This window comes from Cynoglossus semilaevis, chromosome 6 (genome assembly GCF_000523025.1).
Source record: "Cynoglossus semilaevis isolate Cse_v1.0 chromosome 6, Cse_v1.0, whole genome shotgun sequence".
NCBI classification, from domain to species: Eukaryota; Metazoa; Chordata; class Actinopteri; order Pleuronectiformes; family Cynoglossidae; genus Cynoglossus; species Cynoglossus semilaevis.
The window spans coordinates 16,029,334-16,048,709 of NC_024312.1; the positions used below are offsets into that span (position 1 = coordinate 16,029,334).

Consider the following 19,376-nt stretch of genomic DNA (forward strand, 5'->3'; position numbering starts at 1 on the left):
GAAAGTGACTGTTCCCACCCAGCTCTGAGAATAGTTTGGTAAAATTCTTAGAAATGCAAAACAGCGCAAGTATAAAGACTCTACTTTGACAGCCTGTTATTTAAGTGTTAACAACATTGACAACCTGATAATCATTCAATAAAAAGCAGCAATTTATTCATGCCTTGAGCCTGTGTCTTTCAGCACCAGCTTCAAAAGGGAATTTAAAAACAGAGGTGGCAACAAAGAGCAAGCTTTCTGTTTTTTGCAGGGACAAAGGTCAGGCAGAGACATAACAGGTACTGAATCACAGTGGCACCCAAGTGCAGAGCTCTGTGTTGGTCAGTAGAGCAAAATGACATATACAGTCTATACCATCAGGTTAGTGACTCACCTGACGGCGTGGCTATTTCTTCTGCTATTACCTGTCAAACGCAGCGAGGCGGAGGACGACATGGCCTTTTCGTCCAGCTCCCTAATGTGAACTCTGACCCCGGACACCACATCGGGCCACACACCGTCAGACACCTCGACCCTCAACCAGTAGCTACCAGGCGGGGTGTTCTGTCTGATGGTCAGTATTCCTGTGTTTTGGTTTAGACTGAAGTATCTGAAAAGTAAAGTGGCTGTGAATTACACATAATGGTTTAGTGGAGAAATTAAATGGATTCCAGTGGAAAAATGTTTTTGGAAAAAAAAAAAAAACCAAAACAAACATCTTTCACGTAACAGTATCAAAAATTGATTTGTATTTTAAATCTCAGATGAGGGAGTGAATAGTTACAGTACAATATACAGACAGTCTTCAACCACACTCCTATCTTGGGAACATTATATAGGGGGGCCGAGATTGCTTTGTTCGTTTAAATCTTATTGCATTTTCTGGTGTAGCAATAGCTGTTGAAGTCTATGATTAAAGTTCATTTTTAAGTCTGTCTTGTATAAGAGGTCAGGAAATTGGATCTGAGATTGGGAGAAGTACCTGTTAGACATTAGCCATGTTTCAGACAGACTGAAATAATTGAAAGAAGAAAAAACAGCCTCTAAGCTGAATCCACATCCATTTTTTCCATCCATTCTCCTGCTGGCAATTCCTCTGGTACTGTATAGCTTTAACACTTAGAGATCAAATGTTGGGAAAAAAAAGGTTATGCATTTAACAATGAGCCCTTACTTTGCTGCAGTTGTCTCCAGAGTGTAGGTCTTGTTGTCCCAGTCATCGGGATCTGGGGCATACACCATCCCAAGAACTGCATTTGTCATCCTTCCTGTTCAGTGTAAATACATAAACACACACACACACACATGCACCCCAGCATGCACGCACGCACACACACACACAAACACACACCTTGATTTTGTCTATAGAGAATCTGCTGATTCCAATGCTTATCTTTAGACCTCTCTCTTCTCCTTATCTTGCATTCTTGTGTTCTGTTCCACTTATTATGCTCCTAACTGTGTAGCCCTACTGCTGGATTGGATAGACTCTCAGTGCTCCACTTCAGGAAGTGCGGAGCTTAAGAAAGAGGACATACCTTCGTACCTTAGATTATGTTATTATCCACCTGCAGCTTCAGAGTACTGCAGCTGGGTAAACAATCGCAGCCAAGATGAGCCACGGTGCTCTGATTTTCAGAGCAACCCAAACTACCATAAAGGTAAGTGTGGCATCGGAACACTGACAGTCCAGTGGGTAAAGTCATGGATGGATGGACTGTGATCTGAAAATGTGACATTTAGCTGTGGGCTTAGAAATGTCAGGAAAAGAGAGTGATAACAGATGAGGAAGTTTTTGCAAATGGTAAAATTTCAAACTAAACCCTAAACTTTTGAGACTCCTCCCCTTCAGCTGAAGCATCAGTTTTGCCTCTTTTCCTGCAGAGTGAATCTCTGTAGTGTGAATAAAGGGCAGAGAAAATAAGACGAGGGGCTTCACACAACTCACCCTTACGGTTGTACACGTAAATATCCTTCTCTCCGGCCCGATGGGCGTTATCGTTCTGGTCACCGATGATGATTGTTAGTGTGTTTGTAGCTGTCAGTGGTGGATCGCCGCTGTCAATCATTACCAATGGCAAGTGGAATTCCTTCTGCCGTTCCCTGTCAAATCTCCGCAGGGCAGTTAGTGTGGCAGAGCTGTTCTCGTGATCCTGTAGGTGAAAGTCTGCGGAATATCGTGAGGACAGGGACAGGAGGAAAGGAGGCCCGTGTTCTGCAGAGTCCCTGTCCACAACATACAGCAGTTTTGAGGTCCTGTTAAGCCAGACCACTTGAGGTGGTGGACTGTTCTCCCAGAGTACAGGAGCGTAGGCTGTCTCCAGCTCTGGTCCGTTGTCGTTCCTGTCTAGGAGTGGCAGGTAAATTGTGACAGCGCCAGTCAACGACGGAGAACCCCGGTCTGATGCAATGATGACAAGCTCATAGGCAGACACCGATTCCCTGTCCAAGGGGCTGGAGACTGTGACTACTCCATCTTGACTGACTGCAAAATGTCTATATGGGTCAGACTGAGGAAGAATGCTGTAAAAAATGTCACCATTAGTTCCAGAGTCAGAGTCAGTGGCCAAAACCTGAATAATACTGGTTCCTACAGTTGTATCCTCAGGTAAAGGATCAAGCTGATAGGAGCGTGTGGCAAACACGGGTGCATTATCATTCTCATCCTCCACTTGTACAACACAGTGGATAAAGCTGGAGAAGTCAGAGTCCTCCACTTTGACAGTCAGGTTAAACCGCTGCTTCCCTGGTTTCTCATAATCCAGTTTGTGCTTCAGTCTCAGGATTCCCTTCTGCTCCAGTCTGTGGCTCACCATGTAGAAGTGCTGATCTGGGTCTCCATCCACAATGCTGAACTTCAGCTGCCCGTACCTACCAGCATCAGGGTCCACAGCACTCAGCTCTAAAACAGAAGCGTCTTCATCAGTGCCCTCTAGCACACGGGCGCCGCACCATTCGTCTTTGAACTTTGGGACGTGGTCATTAATGTCTGTCACCAGTATGGTGGCAGTAGCAGTGCCAGTCATACCACCACCATCCCGTGCCTCCACTACCAAATGGTGTTGGTCAACGAGCTCCCGATCCAAGCCTTCTGCTGCTACAGATATGGTGCCAGTGCTGGAATCGATACTGAAGAGGTTAAGACTGTGTGCGTTGGGGGAATTCTCAACAATCCTGTACGTGAGGATAGCGTTCTGGCCCACAGCGGTGTCGTCCAGATCTACTGCTGTCATTTCCACAACAAATGTTCCAGGTGGGGAGTTTTCTGCCACGCTACTGTGGCAATTATCCGGGGCACAGAAGAAGCTAGGAGCATTATCGTTTATGTCCCACACATTAATAATTACATCTGTAAAGCCAGTCAGCCCCTCGCCCTCTTCATCTGTTGCCATGACGACAAAGCGCCAGACGGCACGCTCCTCTCGGTTCATGGTGTGCTGTGCGTACATCTCCCCTGTAATGTCGTTGATCATAAAGTGTGACTCTGCCCCTTGACCATGAATGGAATACCGTATGGCACCTTGGTCTGCGTCTTTGTCAGGGTCAGTGGCCGTCACCTGCAAAATAAATACAACGTCTTCAGAAAAATAATGTTTATTCATTCCAAAAAAAAGATGAAATTACTGCCTTCTCATATCTCATATCACGTTCAGCTGTCAACTGAGGTTTTTTCAGTTTATTTTGAAAACAGTTCATTTTTATGCTTGTTTCTTGATTGAAATTAGCATATATCAATTCCAGACATCTTTTCAGCATCATTTTTTAGACCTACATAGTGCTGTTTTTCCCTGCAGTACCACTGCAGACCACTGTAGGAGTCTCAGTTGGTAATGATGTAAAGGTTGGATTTTGAGTGACAAAAATTTTGATCATGATCAGCTGGTAATTCACAAAGTTAGTCCAGTTAGATCACTAGTCACAGGAAGTAAATCAAAGCCTATCCTTCCCTTGACATTTGCAATTCTATCAGAGATACACAGACGACATCTGCATGCTGGGAGACCAACGTATAATGAATATTAAATGTATATTCACTTGTTGCAAACTCTATGTGAGGTTTACATTTGCAAAGAGACCAGATGAGGGAAAAGAGTAAATTGTAGCAAAATACAAGCATAAAAAACATTGTTTATATTAGTGTAGTTGTGAACTTGAGGGATGGAGGGACAATTTGTAATTTTTTGCACACAATATATTTTGGTTTATCTTGTTAAATTTAAATTTTAAATGCAATATTTAAATAATGCAAAACCATTAAAAATTTAAAATTTAAAAGCCTCTCACCTGTAGCACAAATATGGGCGACCCATCCAGCTCCTCTGTGACAGACCCATAATACTCGTTCATGGAGAAGACTGGTGCCTCATCGTTCTTATTCACCACCGTTACCACCACCGCAGCATAGTCTTCCCATTTCCCGTCGGAAGCGAGGACCAAAAGTTTGTACCTCTTCTGCTGCTCATAGTCCAGAGGTTGCGCAATGAAGATTGTCCCCACCTCGGGCTCAATGTCAAAAACACCACCCTTGTTACCAGATGTTATCTGGTAGCGCAGCTTTGCATTGGCTCCTGTGATTGAGAAAATAGAAAAATAAATAAATAAACAAAAGGTCTTGGTATTAGCACTCTGATGATGACGCCAACTCTCAAAGTTGAGTTAGTCTCGTCTCAGCAGTAGCACTTTACTTCTAGAAACATCAGTACTTATACCCACGTGTGCATTACAACTCACTTCCTCCGAGATCTGAGAACGAGTAGATTCACACGGATCCCTTTCTTAGTTTGATGACTTAATTAAATGGAAAATTCGTACCTCATCTCATCAGGTTTAATCAGATTCTAATTAAAAAAAAAGGATGCAGGAAAAGTAAAAGGCAGCATGAGAGTGAAAAGCCGCATAATGCGCTCTGATAGTGCCCTCCAGGGAAGGGTTTCTGGGTCCAAGAGAAAAAGAAGGATAAAGTCTGAAAAGTTTAACAGGTTTAACTCAAACTCTACCGTGTCTCAAGGGAGACCTTTCAATCTACTGCTGGAACAGTGGGAAAGATAAGATAATAAAGCAGAATGTACAGTCCTCAGTATCAATCACACTGTTGTGTTAAAGCAGCTACAATCCGATGTAAATACACTAATCTCTACTATTAACACAACTTTGGCTGACAAAGTGCTGCCTGCCTCCCACAGGGACCTGGCAGGCTTACAACAGTCAAGCCCAGGGTGGAGGTTTCAAACAAGACAGATTGAGGATAGCCTCTCGGATGCGAGTGCAATAGTATTGTGACTTTAATGTTGGGGGTTGGTGTTATTCCAGAGCTATTTGTCTTTAGTGCTGCAGCTTGGCCTAAGCTGCACCCCTCGCTCTATATAAATACTTGATTAATGGACCTAAACCTGCCTGATAAAGGGATCCTAGGCCACTGCTGTACAGAGGATGATCAATTGCTTTATTGTACCAATCCCATCCACCTACTGTGTGGGAGCGTGTCACTCTTTTTGGACCATATGCGCTTTAGTGCATTACCTAAAACACAAACGACTGCTGCTGCAATTTAACACGCAGGCTTAATTCGAGCAGCGCAATTTTGGCTTCCTGATTTGAGCAGCGTGCATTTAGCAAAGCTCAGGACAGATTGAGAATGGTCGTCAACAAGGTCACTTTATATACAAACCTAGAAAATTGGGTAACATTTGCAAATAAATTAAACCTACTTGGCACGCAGCTCACAGCTGATAAAAAAACAACACTCATAAGGCTAGACCAGAAAGGTCTGCTAAAGTAAAAGACCAGAATAAGAAGGTGCAGAGCTGAAAGCTGTGGAAATGTAAAGCTACTTCAAAACTTTTTTACCGTAGACACTTTGACCACTGTACAGAGACCTCAATGAATATCTGACATCACACCAGAGCTGCTTCAGTGGTTTCCTAAGTAGACCTGTTTGTGAAGTGACACTACTTCAGGTGCTTCACTAGTTTGAAGTGTTTTGTGGAGCGTAGTATGGTTTAAGAATTACAATTGCAGCAAGAGAAAGACATTGAGAGAGAGTGAATGTAAGGAAAGACCACCAGTAATTGACTGGTGACAGTAGGATTTCACTTGTCTCAAATTGGACATTAGGACCTGACATTTACAACTTGGAACATCAAATTGTCAGAATGGGGCAGAAACTGCAAAAAAAAAAAAAAAGAAAACCTGCTAAGAAGTTAGATTTGTTTACATACGGTCTATGTTTTTGACAGCCGTTGTTTGTTCATGAATTCCGTACGTTTTCACTCATTAGCAGCAGCACAATTTAAATGTTGATGACACCCACCAGGGTCTGCCGTCGGCCCGAGCCTACCTTCATCTTCATCATTAGCACTGACAGTGACAACAGCAAGCCCCACATCTGCATTCTCGTCAACGCCGACCTCATACAGTCGCTGAGCGAAGACTGGCTTGTTGTCGTTGACGTCGCTGATGAAAACCCTCACATATGCTGTGTCTGCAGGAATGACAGAATAGAAAAGGATTACAGGGTTTAGAAACCAAGACCCAGAGATACAGGAGGAGAGAGAGATAAAGAGAGAAAGACAGCAAGAGAGGGAGAGCGAGAGGGTCACGAAGCAGAATGTAAATATTTCCTTTCAATCTGTTTATTGATTTTACAATTCATTGTCATTGGTTACTGTGAATAAAGCACTTAACCTGATGCAATATGCTGCACTGAGATGGAAGTCAGTAAAGACATTGTTCACTAAGAAGTGCTATAAATGACATTAATTATTCCTATTGTTGTATGTTTGTTTTCCAAGGTTTTCTAAGAATGAACAGCAGTAATTAAACTAAAACAGTTCCACAAGCTGTTGCTGTTTTCTTTTTTTCCACAGTAGATAAAGAAGCTCTCTCTCAGGGAAGTTTAAATATTTATAAGATGACAAGTGTTTTTGTCTTATCAGTGCACTTCTTGTTACATTGTTTATTTCTTTGGTTAGAAAGAGTACATTATTCCCTCTCAGAGATCTGGAGGCGACATGTTAATTGGCTGCAGTAAGAGGTGGAAGGTGGTGGCCACATGTGTGCTTTTCTTTTCTTTTCTTTTTTTTTTCTTGCTGAATTCCAAGGATAACACAAAGAGACAGGTATTGTTTGCAGAGGAAATTAGACCTTTTGGATATGGGCGATACACAGCACAAAAAAAAAACAAAACAAAACAAAACAAAACACCAACTGCAGAGCAGACCTGCTCCCCCCAAAAAAAACATTCTAATTTTGCCTTCACAAGCAGTGCCAAAAGTCCAAATTCTGATTACAAATGTCACATGAAATATTTCCATATACAGACTTAGGTTTTATGGCTAGAAAAAATGTCACAAAAACGAACACTAGAACCACACAAATGCTTGTTTCTGACAAAATATAAGAAAAAACCCTATTGAAAATGAGGGGGAAAGATAGTGTCTGTAAGAAGAGTGGCACGGAGTGTCACAGCTGTAGTCACACGGAACAGAGTGAAGCTTTCTAGTCACAGAGTAGAATAACAATAGGCTTTTCAAAATCAATTCCAAGGTGTGAATGAAATGCACTCCATAAGAGAAGGCTAATTCTTCTGGTTTATACAGCTATCAGAAACTAGCACTAATGAAACTATTAGAACTGTTTATCTATATAAAGAAAACAAAGGTGCATTACATTGGGGATTACTGTGTGAAATCAGTTTGTGCACCATATGAAGAGCATTTGTAAAATATAAAGGCTTTTTTTTTAGTTTAGTTAAAGTTTTAAAGGAAAGAAATGGTGGTGTGCGATGTGATGATTAAAATTCTCATCATGCCTGACCTGAGTTCGGCTGTTTGTTCTTGCCAGGCCTCGCTGACTCCTGGCCATCTTCTGACTGAACCTCCAACAGGTAGGAGCTGCGGGCCTCACGATCAAACACTGCTTCTGTGTAGATGACCCCAAGATTTGGGTCAATGCGGAACAGATGGTGGTCACCACTGCTGTCGCTCAAAAGAGAGTAGGTGATCTGTGAAGCACAGGGATTTTAGAAATCAGGGAACTAATACAATTTCAGCCCAGATCCTGCAGAAGTACGAGGTGTCATGTCGTGCAGGATAGTCATTTAAAAATAACTCTTTAACAAGTTTTAAACAACTTTTAAAAAGCATTTTCATGCAAAGCAGAAACATAGGCAGATTACTCCAAACCTTTCCATTCAGATCCAGGTCTTTGTCGTGTGCAGACACCTGCAGAACCACAGTCCCCATCTGGGCTCCTTCTGTTACCGTGGCCTCGTAGATGGAGGAGGTGAAGAATGGCACGTTGTCGTTGACATCTTCAAAAAGCATTGCATTCAAAAACAGATAAAGATACATTATGTTTGTGCCAATGTAAACTGTTTGTTCTGTTAGGGAAATTATCGCTCTCTGAATTAATCATTCATAAATCTGAACAGCTAGGTAATCTGCTAAATGATTCATAGAGTTTGAGAAAGAGGAAAAAGTGTGAGGAAAGTAAATGTCATGCCTGTAATATTGACATAAACTGTGCAGAAAGCTGCTAATGGCACTGCCGCAACATTCTGAGCTCGGACCCGGAGAGAGAAAAAAGGTGTGGTCTCATAATCCAACGGCTCTGACACCAGAATGGACGCCGAGCCATCGTCCCGGTTGGGAGAGAGGTAGAAACGCACTGGCATGTTGGTCTCAGGGACCAGCCCATCCTCCAGGTTGTAGGTCACCCTCGGATCACCCAGCAGAGACGTGGCCTTTATTGTCTGGAAAAGATATAAATCCCAGGGCTTAGATTATGAATTATGAAAAATAAAAAACAAAAAACAACCACAGGCATGTACGTTAGAAATTGACAAGGCAGAAAGGAGAAAAGCAAAAAGAACCCCCCCGACCCCCTTTTTTCTGTCTGATAATGAAAATGATAGCACATGTATCTCTGTTCCTGATAAAAGCCTGGGCATAATTAAATTAGCATAAAGCAGGAGAGACAACAGCTAGTCTGGCTGTGTTCCATATGAGTTAACCACCAATGGAGACTCAACGGGACGTCCCTTATTCCATGTGGTCAAGACCAGAGGTTTAGAAACCCAGCATTCAGAACTTACAGTGCACTGCTGTGCAAACCCACTGTAACTTTATTATACAACAATATTTGAATATTTTGTTCTGTGCAATTTAAAGATGGGAGGATGGGAGTAGAGGTGACCAGAAGAGCTGTTTCAGACAAAATATTTTTACATATTTATACAAGATAGTGGGGGCTTTTGCGTGTGTTAAATGTTTAATATCTGGTACTGATGCAGAGTCACATTGAGATCTTGGGGTACATAGTCATGTCCTCTTGAGACCATGATCTTCAGCTTTACACACTTTTTATCCAAAAGATGTTCAGTCAGAACCAACAAACCTTGGGTTTGTGTCAATGACACCAACAACACTGAAGGCAAGATGAAGACTACAACAAACAAAACATGCAGTTTGTCCTTATAAACTGACTAGCTGCCGTCACTCAGACATGCACGTGTACCACGATCGGCGTGTCTCTCGCAGTGTTCTCCGGGACGACAACGTTGTAGCTCTCCTCTTCCCACTGTGGAGGCTGGTTTTTGACATTGGTGATGGTGACTGCGAGCTCCACCGAACTGTTTCGACCTCCCCCATCGGTTGCTATGATGTCACGTGTGATGTAAGTCCTCTGTGGTAAAGAATAACAAATCACATCATCGTGTCATCTAGAGGTCAAACAGTGTACAGTTCTTTGAAGTGATTCAACTTACATCTAAAAAAGTAGATGAACAACTACAGTAAATAAATAAACTTAACACTAGAGGCAGACAAAAGTAACACACACAGCCAGTTTTAATGGGCCACCAGGAGTGTATGGGGGTGCAACTGATAACCAGCAAAATATACAGTATATATATATACAGCAATAACAAAACTAAAAACAAAATCCTGACTGTTTATAATTGCCCCCTCCTGGAGATGACTTGATGTTAGTCTTCAAAACAGGAACCATTTTCTGCCATATACAACTTATGATTGGAAAGGTAACATTTTAAAATGTGTGGTTTGTTTGTCAAAATGAGGAAGTAAATAGAGGCCCGCAGCCTCACAGATCAGTCATCACTGCACATCAACCCGAGTGTCACCTTGGCCTGTGCCGCTGTGATTAATTACTGACTCGGAAATGTCTGTCAAAGGAGGTATTTTTCTGACCTATTGGGAAATTTAAGAGTCCATTTAAAATCATTTTTGACCTTAACTAACAAGTTGTTAAGTACCAACTACAGAGAAGTATAAAAAGTAACATCCTCCGTGATATCAAACAGTAACAAACTTGTATTTGTTTTACCTTCAAGTTGTTTTTCTAACCATCACAACTCGTTTCTCCAACATCAGCAGTAGTTTAATCAAACCAAACCTTGTGTAGTTAGATCACTCTAACACCAGTTCATATTAACCCAGTGGTTCCCGACCTTTTTTCAGCTTGTGACCCCATTTTGACAATACAAATCTGTAGCGACCCCAGAGACATTTTAGTGTCTGTCACTAATGTCAATCAAGACGGGCCAGCTCAGGTATTTTTATATGCTGCATTTTTATTTGAACTTGAAATGAAATAACACTGAGACTGTCCTTAAACACCGCACAGTAATGGTCGTGATATGTACCTTTCCTAACATTATCTTTGATTAGCATGTGGCTATAATCTTACAGTGCACTTGCCTGCTGAAATGTGTTCATCAGCAGTACACTATAGCAGTAATGAGTGTGTAGTGGGCACCATTGTGTAATCAGCTCAACATCAGCTGAGTGGCTGTAATGACTTCTCATTCCTGTCTGAGCCTAAAAGTGTTCTATAAACTCCACACTGGAATCTATTTAATTAAGCCCAGAACAGCAGGAGCAGCAATGCGAGTCTAAAAAAAAAAAAAATTAAACAAAAGTGTATTTACTTTTGTTATATAATTAAATTAGCTGGAAATACAGGAGCAAAATTGACCACAATGCTGCAAGTCATGAAAATGAACAGTGTTGGACGAGCTGGAAATGTTCCTTCAGAGGTGATTATAGTATTTGCTTTTGTTTATCTCAATTAGCTGCAGCTAATGTAATGTGGTGCAGTGATATAGACCTGATTGCAGCACAACAAGCAGGAAATGAAAACTCAGTGCTTTACTTTTTCATATTTGGTGGTAAGTTACAGACGTGTCACAAACCAGGTAAACCAGGATATCCTCCGGGAGAAGCTGGGGATTTTCCCAATGAGCTGAACAAATGTTGGTGCAGGCAGAGACCAAAACACCACTCTCCAAGAGATTCCCATCAAGCCGCCAAGGTACCGACCACAAAAACAGTCTTACTGCACGTGCTCTATGAAGAGTGGAGCAACTGGAGCAGACAGACTTGGGGAATGACTCAGGCATAGTGACGGACAGGGTCCAACTGGGGCTGAGAGGAACTCTTGGCCAGAGGCAAAAAAACAAGGGCAGATTATGTAAAGAACAGGGCTCTGGGTGGTATCACCAATGATCATTGAATTCAGAAATACAATTGAAGAATCAAACACAACACACGTGTCCAAGGTACTGATTGGCTGCGACCGGTGGAAGCAGATTAGAAAATGAATGTGAAGGTGACAGACAGGAGCTGGCCGTGGAGGAGGGTGGTGCCGATTGAAACACAAAGATCCTTTTCGCTCACACAAAGCAAATGTATTCTTTGTGACCACTTACAAGAGATAGATAAGGTGAGAGTTTTTTGGCACTACCTTTTTAATAAAGAAAGACTCGGTTGTCAGGAGCTAACTTTTCACCCACAGGCTGTATTATTCATTCAAATTCAAATCACGGCTTTACAAATCTTTTATTGTGCTGCGCAGTGGCCGCGTAGACACAAACAGAATTTTCACTTAACTTAAAATTAACATTTACTATTCGTGGCACAATCCAATTAACAAGCGAACAATTCTTTTTTTAAACACGTTCAGCCATGAACAGGGATCTTGTTGTGTACTGTCTAGCGCGTACAAGTTGTTTTATTTACATTTAATTAGCGACTGACTGACTTTCTGGTGGTATGTGACGCGGGTCAATTATTAAATGTGCAGAAAAGTCTGAAAAGTAAAGTGGAAACTATCTATAATACATTTGGGATGGAGACACAGAAACCTCTCCTTCGCTTCCACTCTATTCTCCGTGGAGCCGTGCTGTACAGGGAGCTCGCACTGATCAGTTTGGCTCCAGCTGTGTCGTCTCTGGGCTCAGGAATAGTCACTGTTGTTCACTGGCCTATTTCCTTCCTAACGTGGAAATGTGCTGCACACTTCTCCATCAAGCAGGAGGGAGGGGAACTTTCTCAACAAAACCAAACAGTAATGAGAAAATCAAATTAGAACAAAGCGTGTGAGTGGCCAAGGTGTTTAACATTTAATGAAGCGCTTTAAAGTTACAGCACAGCTACGGTGGGATGATTCCAATTGCCTCTCTACTATGCATCAACTTTGTTCAGCAAGGTTTTAGGCTTAACCATTTTAATTTTACATGAAGTCAGAAGCAACGGCACCAGACTTTTAACAACAGTGTGCTGAAAAAGACGGTTAACACGACGGCGCTGGCACGCTAACGCAGGCTCCTATCCAGTCAAGGTCTTTAATAGTGAAACTGAAAAATAGAAAAATGTGACAAACATAGACTGAGTGAAGACATGCACACGATGATACAGCTGTGAAAAAAGACAACCATGATGTAATATTTCATGGTAGTAAGAATAAAAAAACTTGTTATAGCGTTTTTATTTTGTCCATATGTAATGATCCTAAAGTTAAAATGCTGGATTCTAGCAATGGACACAACACATTAATTTTCTCACCTAAAAAAAAATATTCATAACTCTTAATATGGCCCACATCTACTGTAGGGTGTAGGAATTGAGCCAATAACTGAAGCCACAACGTGTCCTCATCTCATCTAAAGTTTAATCCTTTTATCTGTGTAAAGTGATAAGCTGTGTTACGTTTTATCTGATCAGGAAATGATTAATGAATCATTTTGGAATTGCAGCAAAAATTATATTTTTTTATAAATATATTGTCAATCTTTCAGAAAAAATAGTCTTACTTTGCCATTTTAATCAAGCTCCACATGAATTCTTCATTTAGTGCAACTGGATTTCAATCCTTAAATGAGGCAAAAAAAATGCTGATTGTGAACTGATTTTGCCCAGGAGTCTACAAAAAAGGATGTTCCAGATAGAAGCTTCCTTGCAGTCTAGTTATGATGCCTTTTTGCAAAGCATTGTTGTATTAAGGTGACCAGTTTGCTCTGCTTCAGTATGCCTGAGATCAGTGGTTTACACCACGAATCAGCTCCATAGGTACAGTCTGTTAAATACCACCAGTACCACCAGTACTAGAATACATCAGCAGAGTTCAGGAAGAAGAACATTTATTGGTAATATGGTTCTAGTTTATTTAGTTCATCAGCCAAAGTCCACTGCACAATGAAGCTGTACTGTTATATCTGGTTCAGTGCAGGTCAGTTTCAGTCTCAGGTCTGACAAAGTATCCATCGAGGTGAAGAGAAGCCTTTCCAGCACAGATACGTAGTTGAACCAGTCGCTCCGATCAAGTCATTGTTTTTGCAGTTTGTGTGCTTAATGCTGTGCACCATGTCTCACTAACAGGTGCTGTAGAAACTCTACTGCTGCTCAGTTCACTCAGTGTGTTCACCTTGGTCCACCCTGGTCTCTGCACGGCTGCTTGTAAAGCTTCAATTCTCCTGTTTTGCACTTTCATTTTTGAGTTTCAACCTGGGGCTTTTTAACTCCCAGCATTAAACAAAAATGCCATTCCCTTGCATACACAAACAAGCATGGACAAACCATTCTTTGAAGGAAAAAATGGCTGCAGGCTTTTGTTCCAACCAACCAGGAGCACACAGTTTGACCAATCAGCTGTCTGAAGCCTGAGATCAGTTGATTAAATGTGTCCAGTCAGGTGTGCTGCTGCCTGTGGAACAGATTGCTCAGCCCTGAACTAGAAGGAGCCCAGTACCACACTAGTCAACAACAGTTTAAAACCAACTGCCTTAGACATTATGAGAGGATAGATGAAGCCCCATAATGCAAATCCATAAATTTACATCCTTGATAGGCCAATATTTGTGACCCATATCAGGCAAACATTAGCCCCAAGCTGTCCACAGCATTCCAAAAGTCAAATGTTCCCAAGTAGAAAGCGATAATACAGAATTAGCCCAAACATGAGCCATTTAGTGTGACATCCAGGCCACCCATTGCCCAGAGTATCGCATATTTCCAAGAAAAACCTAAAAAAAAATTAGGCCACATTTGTTTGATTATACATACGGGCCAGCTTAACATCTACATTTCCTTATTCAGATGTGAGCCTCTATTGCTAAAGTGGCCCACAGAGACATTTTATGATAGGTGAACGTGTCCAGGGATCTCCCCTCAGAGCACAACTTGAGCCAGACAGGAGTAAGGAGCACAAGCAGGCGCCATTTGAATATGGCACAAGTTGTTTTTTTTCTAAACGGGGTAAAAAGGTCCGTGCAAGAAGTAAGAAAAAAAAAAAAGATGGAAACAAGTACCTACGAGTGTTTAAAAAAACATTATTTAAGAATGTTCACCTCTGAACAGAAACAGAGCAGTGAATTATGAGCTTCACGCCTCAGCAGTGAGTGATTTGAATGAAGCAGAGTGCAACAGATCCTGCTGCTCCACAGATCTCTTTCATATTAGTCTACTTCAAGGAGCACACAGTGTTATATAGACATTAAAAGCTGACTGCTGCAGACTGACCTGTGATATGGGCTGGTTGACGTAGACCCACCCAGTGACTGGGTTCACCTGCAGGTACTCGGGCTGCTCTGAGGACATGGAGTAGGTGATGGCTGCGTTGGTGCCAAAGTCGTTGTCATGAGCCGCCACACGTAGAAAACTTGTTCCAACCAGAGTGTCTTCTCTCAGAAAGTCTACAGGGTAGAAACAGGTAACGTGTGCAGAATGAGTAGCAGTTCTCAAGGCTGAAGGTAAAAGACAGGGAGTGCTCAAGCATGAGAGGTGTTGGGGACTTTTGCTTAAATGCATTAGTATTTTAAGTTTTTACCATCAGGGAGACCAAGGTATTTTAACGCCTATTTCACACGGACATGAAATTCATTAAGCCGGGGAATGGATGATTTATTTTTTAACAGCATGTAGCCACCAACATCTCTAACTCATGACTCTTTGCCTCAGAACTTTTAAAGGCAGTGAGTTTGGGGTGCTTCAGTGACTCAGTAATATGCATTTAGATAACGGCAACACTTACACTCATACCGCAAATTCTCAAACTTGGGGCTGTTATCATTCTGGTCCAGTATTTGGACGGTGAGCTGACAGATGCCGATGAGCGGCTCCTCTGCCCAATCAGTGGCTGTTACTGTAATCGCATACTCCCTCTGCCGCTCCCTGTCAAACTGTGCGGCTGTCACAATCACTCCTGTAAATGCGAAAAAATAATCAGCCTCTTTCCTCGTCACCAACAGAACACAACCACATGAATAAATATACTCATTCTGCCATTTGGGAATTCTCCAATAACCCGTCCATGAGTGCATCCAATCATTCAGCAATCCATGTCACCGCACATCCATCCATCCATCTACCCACACAGTCAGCCCAACACAAAACAAGAACACAAACGTCATCAGTTCATCTTAAACATTACTTTACAGTGCTGTGAATTCATGACTAGCTCTCCAGACGAATGACTGTGAAACAATGTCTTTTGATGTGAGGACAACAACTGTATTTGCTGTTAAATGAAATCATTTTTGCACACCGTAGATACGTTTCCATGCAAGGTTTCACAGGATTATTCAATAAATATTAATTGTCTGTAGTATTCATTTTGTTGTTCAATTTCAGTTCAGCTGCACTGACCATTAAAAAAGTCAATTGTCTGTCTATAGTGGAAACTCTGCTCGGTGTCTAATTGACACTTATTTTAGCCCAGACAATCTGTGCTACCTGTGTCTGCATGTATTCTGAAGGCAGGCATGGTGCTGTCTCTGTGCATTAGGCCATATTTGACTTTTCCATTTGCTCCCTCATCTGCATCCACAGCGTGCACTTGCAACACATAAGTCCCCGTCGGCTGGTTCTCCAGCACAGCAGCCTGCTCACGATATTGCTGGCACTGAGAGAGAAAGAGTGGTGGGAGGGGGAGGGAGTGGGGCAGGGAAGGGAGAGACACAAATACTTGAAACAATTCTTCTATATGAGGATATACAGTCAGATAATGGGACATTATTAAAATGCAGGAAAAGGTCAGTGCAAACATGCAGGTACGGTGGTACGCACTAAACACAATATAGTCAGTATATAACCAGCAGTGCACATGTGAGCCAATGAAATCACTGGAACTGAATCTTTTAAGAGGCAGCAGCTAAAAGTTTAGCCATGAATTCAATCCATTCTTTCTAATGAAAATATGGCCCAGATAAGGAGCTTCTCTTCTCTGGAGTCTTTTCTTTTTAATCAGATATATAAACTCTTTTTTTTCTAACCGATTGAATGAAAAACAGTTGAGGCAATGACAGAAAGTAAGATGAATACTAAAACGAAGAGAAAAATATCCACAAACTTTGGCTTTCTTTTCCAGCTGTTTAGAAAAATATAACCCAAACCCAGATGTTTCTGATAAAATATCATCATTTCCAGCTCAGACAAAAGACCATGGGCGCTTTCGCTGAGCATTGATATGTCTTCTGCTAAAGTTCAAGTCACTCCTCTCTAAGAAGGAAGTTAATTAAACAGGTATAGTATACGTGTGATTATATTGCATATTTTTTCCCCAGTAATTAATTAAAATCCCAGTGGAGCGCCTAAAGATAGAGTGGGTGTGAAGGCTAATCAGAACTCATGGGAAAACAGAGCAGAGAGAAATGCTGGCCAGAAAATGAAAATGCCAGGAAAAATATATGAGAGGTGAAGAGGTGGACGAAAAGGGAGCGGCAGCTGAAGTGCACTCAGAGGATGAGACAGACGGACAGATGAGAACATACTCTTTGATTTCAAAACACGGCGACACAGCCACTCTCAGGTAAGACAATCAGGAAACCGCTTTGTCCGATTTGAAAGAAGTACAGACATTAGAGTGTATATTAATGTGTACGCGGTGATATGTGTTTTCATTTGTGAATAATGGGATTCAAAATAGAGCGTAATTAAAGGCATACACTGTCAAAGGAGTACGGCTCTACTCCACACCAAATTCCCTGTGGAATAACAAGATCAGAGTCATATAAACAATACTGCACTCAACCAATAGTACAAGGTTTTTAAAGGGAATACATTACACCACCCTTTATGCAAATTAACATGGTTCTCTGTATGAATGAACGCTGAGAAACATGCTGTGGTTTCTGTGCCTTTACCTTTAAATGGTAATGAGCCACTGGGGGAAGACCTGAGGACGGCTTCATGTAGCCATGGCAACAGTTGGACAACAATAAACGGTGATTTTTTTTTTCTTTTTCCAAAACTTAAAATGCACCAGGTTTCAATCTTAATGACGCAAAGACAGGTTGTGACCTGTTGCAGAGACTTCCTGAAGAATTCCCTGACAAAGCAGTTCTTCTGTGGAAACTCTCAGAACAGAACAGCTTAGATGTTATTCTTTATAAAATAAAGATTTTCTGGATTTATCTTAAACCTTTTTAACCTACACTCTACATGTGCTGTAGTCTGACATCATGTTTCCTCTCAGACCATTTCATTTCTACACAACAAGGTGAAAAAAAAACACGTTTTAACTCAGCAGGACACGGGAGAGCTGCTGCTCTACTGATGTCTCATTTGGGAAGCAAGTGTCATGAGCACATGAAAAACCATCAGCTCGGATTTCAAACAGGGAAGTTTCACAGCGTGTTAAAACGTAACAATGAAGACTGAAGATCAGTTGATCAAAAACCAGTGTTTGGGTGAAAAAACACTAAAATTTGTCTCCTGACTCTAGGAATCAAAGCACTACACGAAACCTTGACTACCTGTTAGAAAAGGATGTTTTAAGAACAAAAATAAAGGGAAATGCATTTTGATTTTATTTTTCAGTCTGTAACTGACTGAATAAAAAATGTTGCTCAAAAAAAAAAAAGCCAAGAATGACCTTATGGTTGAATATTGGAATATGAAATTAAAGAACATTTCATTTTTATTCTACATGTGCATGGCTTGTTTGTCGATCAATGTTCTATTCACAAAATAATATGTGTAGTATGTGGGTGTAAAATGTGAAGAGAGCAGCCGTTTTATAAGGCATGAAACATCACACTTGTCCTTCAACAAGACCCTTTACCTCTTCAAACACAGGTTTGTTGTTGTTAACATCGTCGACTCCTACGATGACCCGAGCAGTGGACGACAGAGGATGAAGACCACCGGATGCATTATCATCAGTAGCCGTCACATTCAGGATGTACTCCAGACCTTGAAGCTTGGGTAAAGGACTGGAGCGAAGGCGGATCAGGCCTACGAAGAACGCAAACCCATTAAATAACACATTTCAATACATGATCTGTCATGAGACAGTGAGTACAACAGTTCCATTAGCCATTAAGAAACTGTTCTTTCCACAGTGGCCTTGCATGGCAGAGTATGTGCTATCAATAAAAAACCATTAGGGTTTAGGCAGCTTGTTGTTATTGTTGTTCTTGAAATTGTTGTTGTTGTTGTTTTGTTTTTTTTAATCTGCAGAGAAATAGAGTAATGGAAATACATTCCAGAAGTCTGCAGAAAGGTAGAAAAAAAAAACAATACATATGCAGGCTAAATCTAAAAACTCATTTCCCAGTGAATATCTTATCACATTTTCAATCTCCTAATCCTAATCTGGTGTGCTGTCTAACTCACTGCACAGCACTAACTCAGTGAACAAAGACCAGTGAGTTTGTCAGGTTAGAAGTGAACTAGACTCAGCAAATGCCCATTAGCTGCACTTCTCCTCTTTCGTCTGTTCTAATGTAACAGTAAAAAGTGGGATAAAAGGATGCAGCGTCTGAGCCAACATATTTCTCGTCAACAGTAATACAAAAAAACATCAGAGGTTGCAGAACAGGGACTGGCGTGTGATGTGTCTGAGTCATTGAAGTAAGAGCAAGGGGATGTGTTCTTCTTTTTTTTCTTATTTGCTCTCTGTGCATTTGAATCCATCTCTTTGGAGGCTCCTGATTAAAGACAACGCTGCACCTTGACGCACACAGATGTGATTTCCTCCCCGTCTTCGCTCACTTCCAATTTACTTATGAGCCAGGCAGCCCACAGAGGACAGTTCCAGTTCCTAATGACAATACGTGACACTGACTGAACTGCACCACTACATTGAGACAGAGTAAAGTG

At 41.5% G+C, this 19,376-nt stretch overlaps 1 protein-coding gene across 1 annotated transcript in view; it reads right to left on the minus strand.

Annotated features, from left to right (window-relative positions):
* LOC103380426 (neural-cadherin-like) overlaps nucleotides 1-19,376 on the minus strand; it is a 95,985-nt gene that overhangs the window by 28,623 nt on the left and 47,986 nt on the right. Inside the window, exons 8-20 of the mRNA XM_008312406.3 lie at nucleotides 18,337-18,509; nucleotides 16,008-16,176; nucleotides 15,307-15,477; nucleotides 14,796-14,968; nucleotides 9,496-9,663; nucleotides 8,482-8,731; nucleotides 8,163-8,290; nucleotides 7,795-7,981; nucleotides 6,317-6,460; nucleotides 4,264-4,547; nucleotides 1,928-3,536; nucleotides 1,154-1,247; nucleotides 405-589 (exon numbers count right to left, since the gene is read on the minus strand). Of these exons, the coding sequence (XP_008310628.1) occupies nucleotides 405-589; nucleotides 1,154-1,247; nucleotides 1,928-3,536; nucleotides 4,264-4,547; nucleotides 6,317-6,460; nucleotides 7,795-7,981; nucleotides 8,163-8,290; nucleotides 8,482-8,731; nucleotides 9,496-9,663; nucleotides 14,796-14,968; nucleotides 15,307-15,477; nucleotides 16,008-16,176; nucleotides 18,337-18,509 (3,735 nt within the window). The remainder of the gene's footprint in view (nucleotides 1-404; nucleotides 590-1,153; nucleotides 1,248-1,927; nucleotides 3,537-4,263; nucleotides 4,548-6,316; nucleotides 6,461-7,794; nucleotides 7,982-8,162; nucleotides 8,291-8,481; nucleotides 8,732-9,495; nucleotides 9,664-14,795; nucleotides 14,969-15,306; nucleotides 15,478-16,007; nucleotides 16,177-18,336; nucleotides 18,510-19,376) is intronic.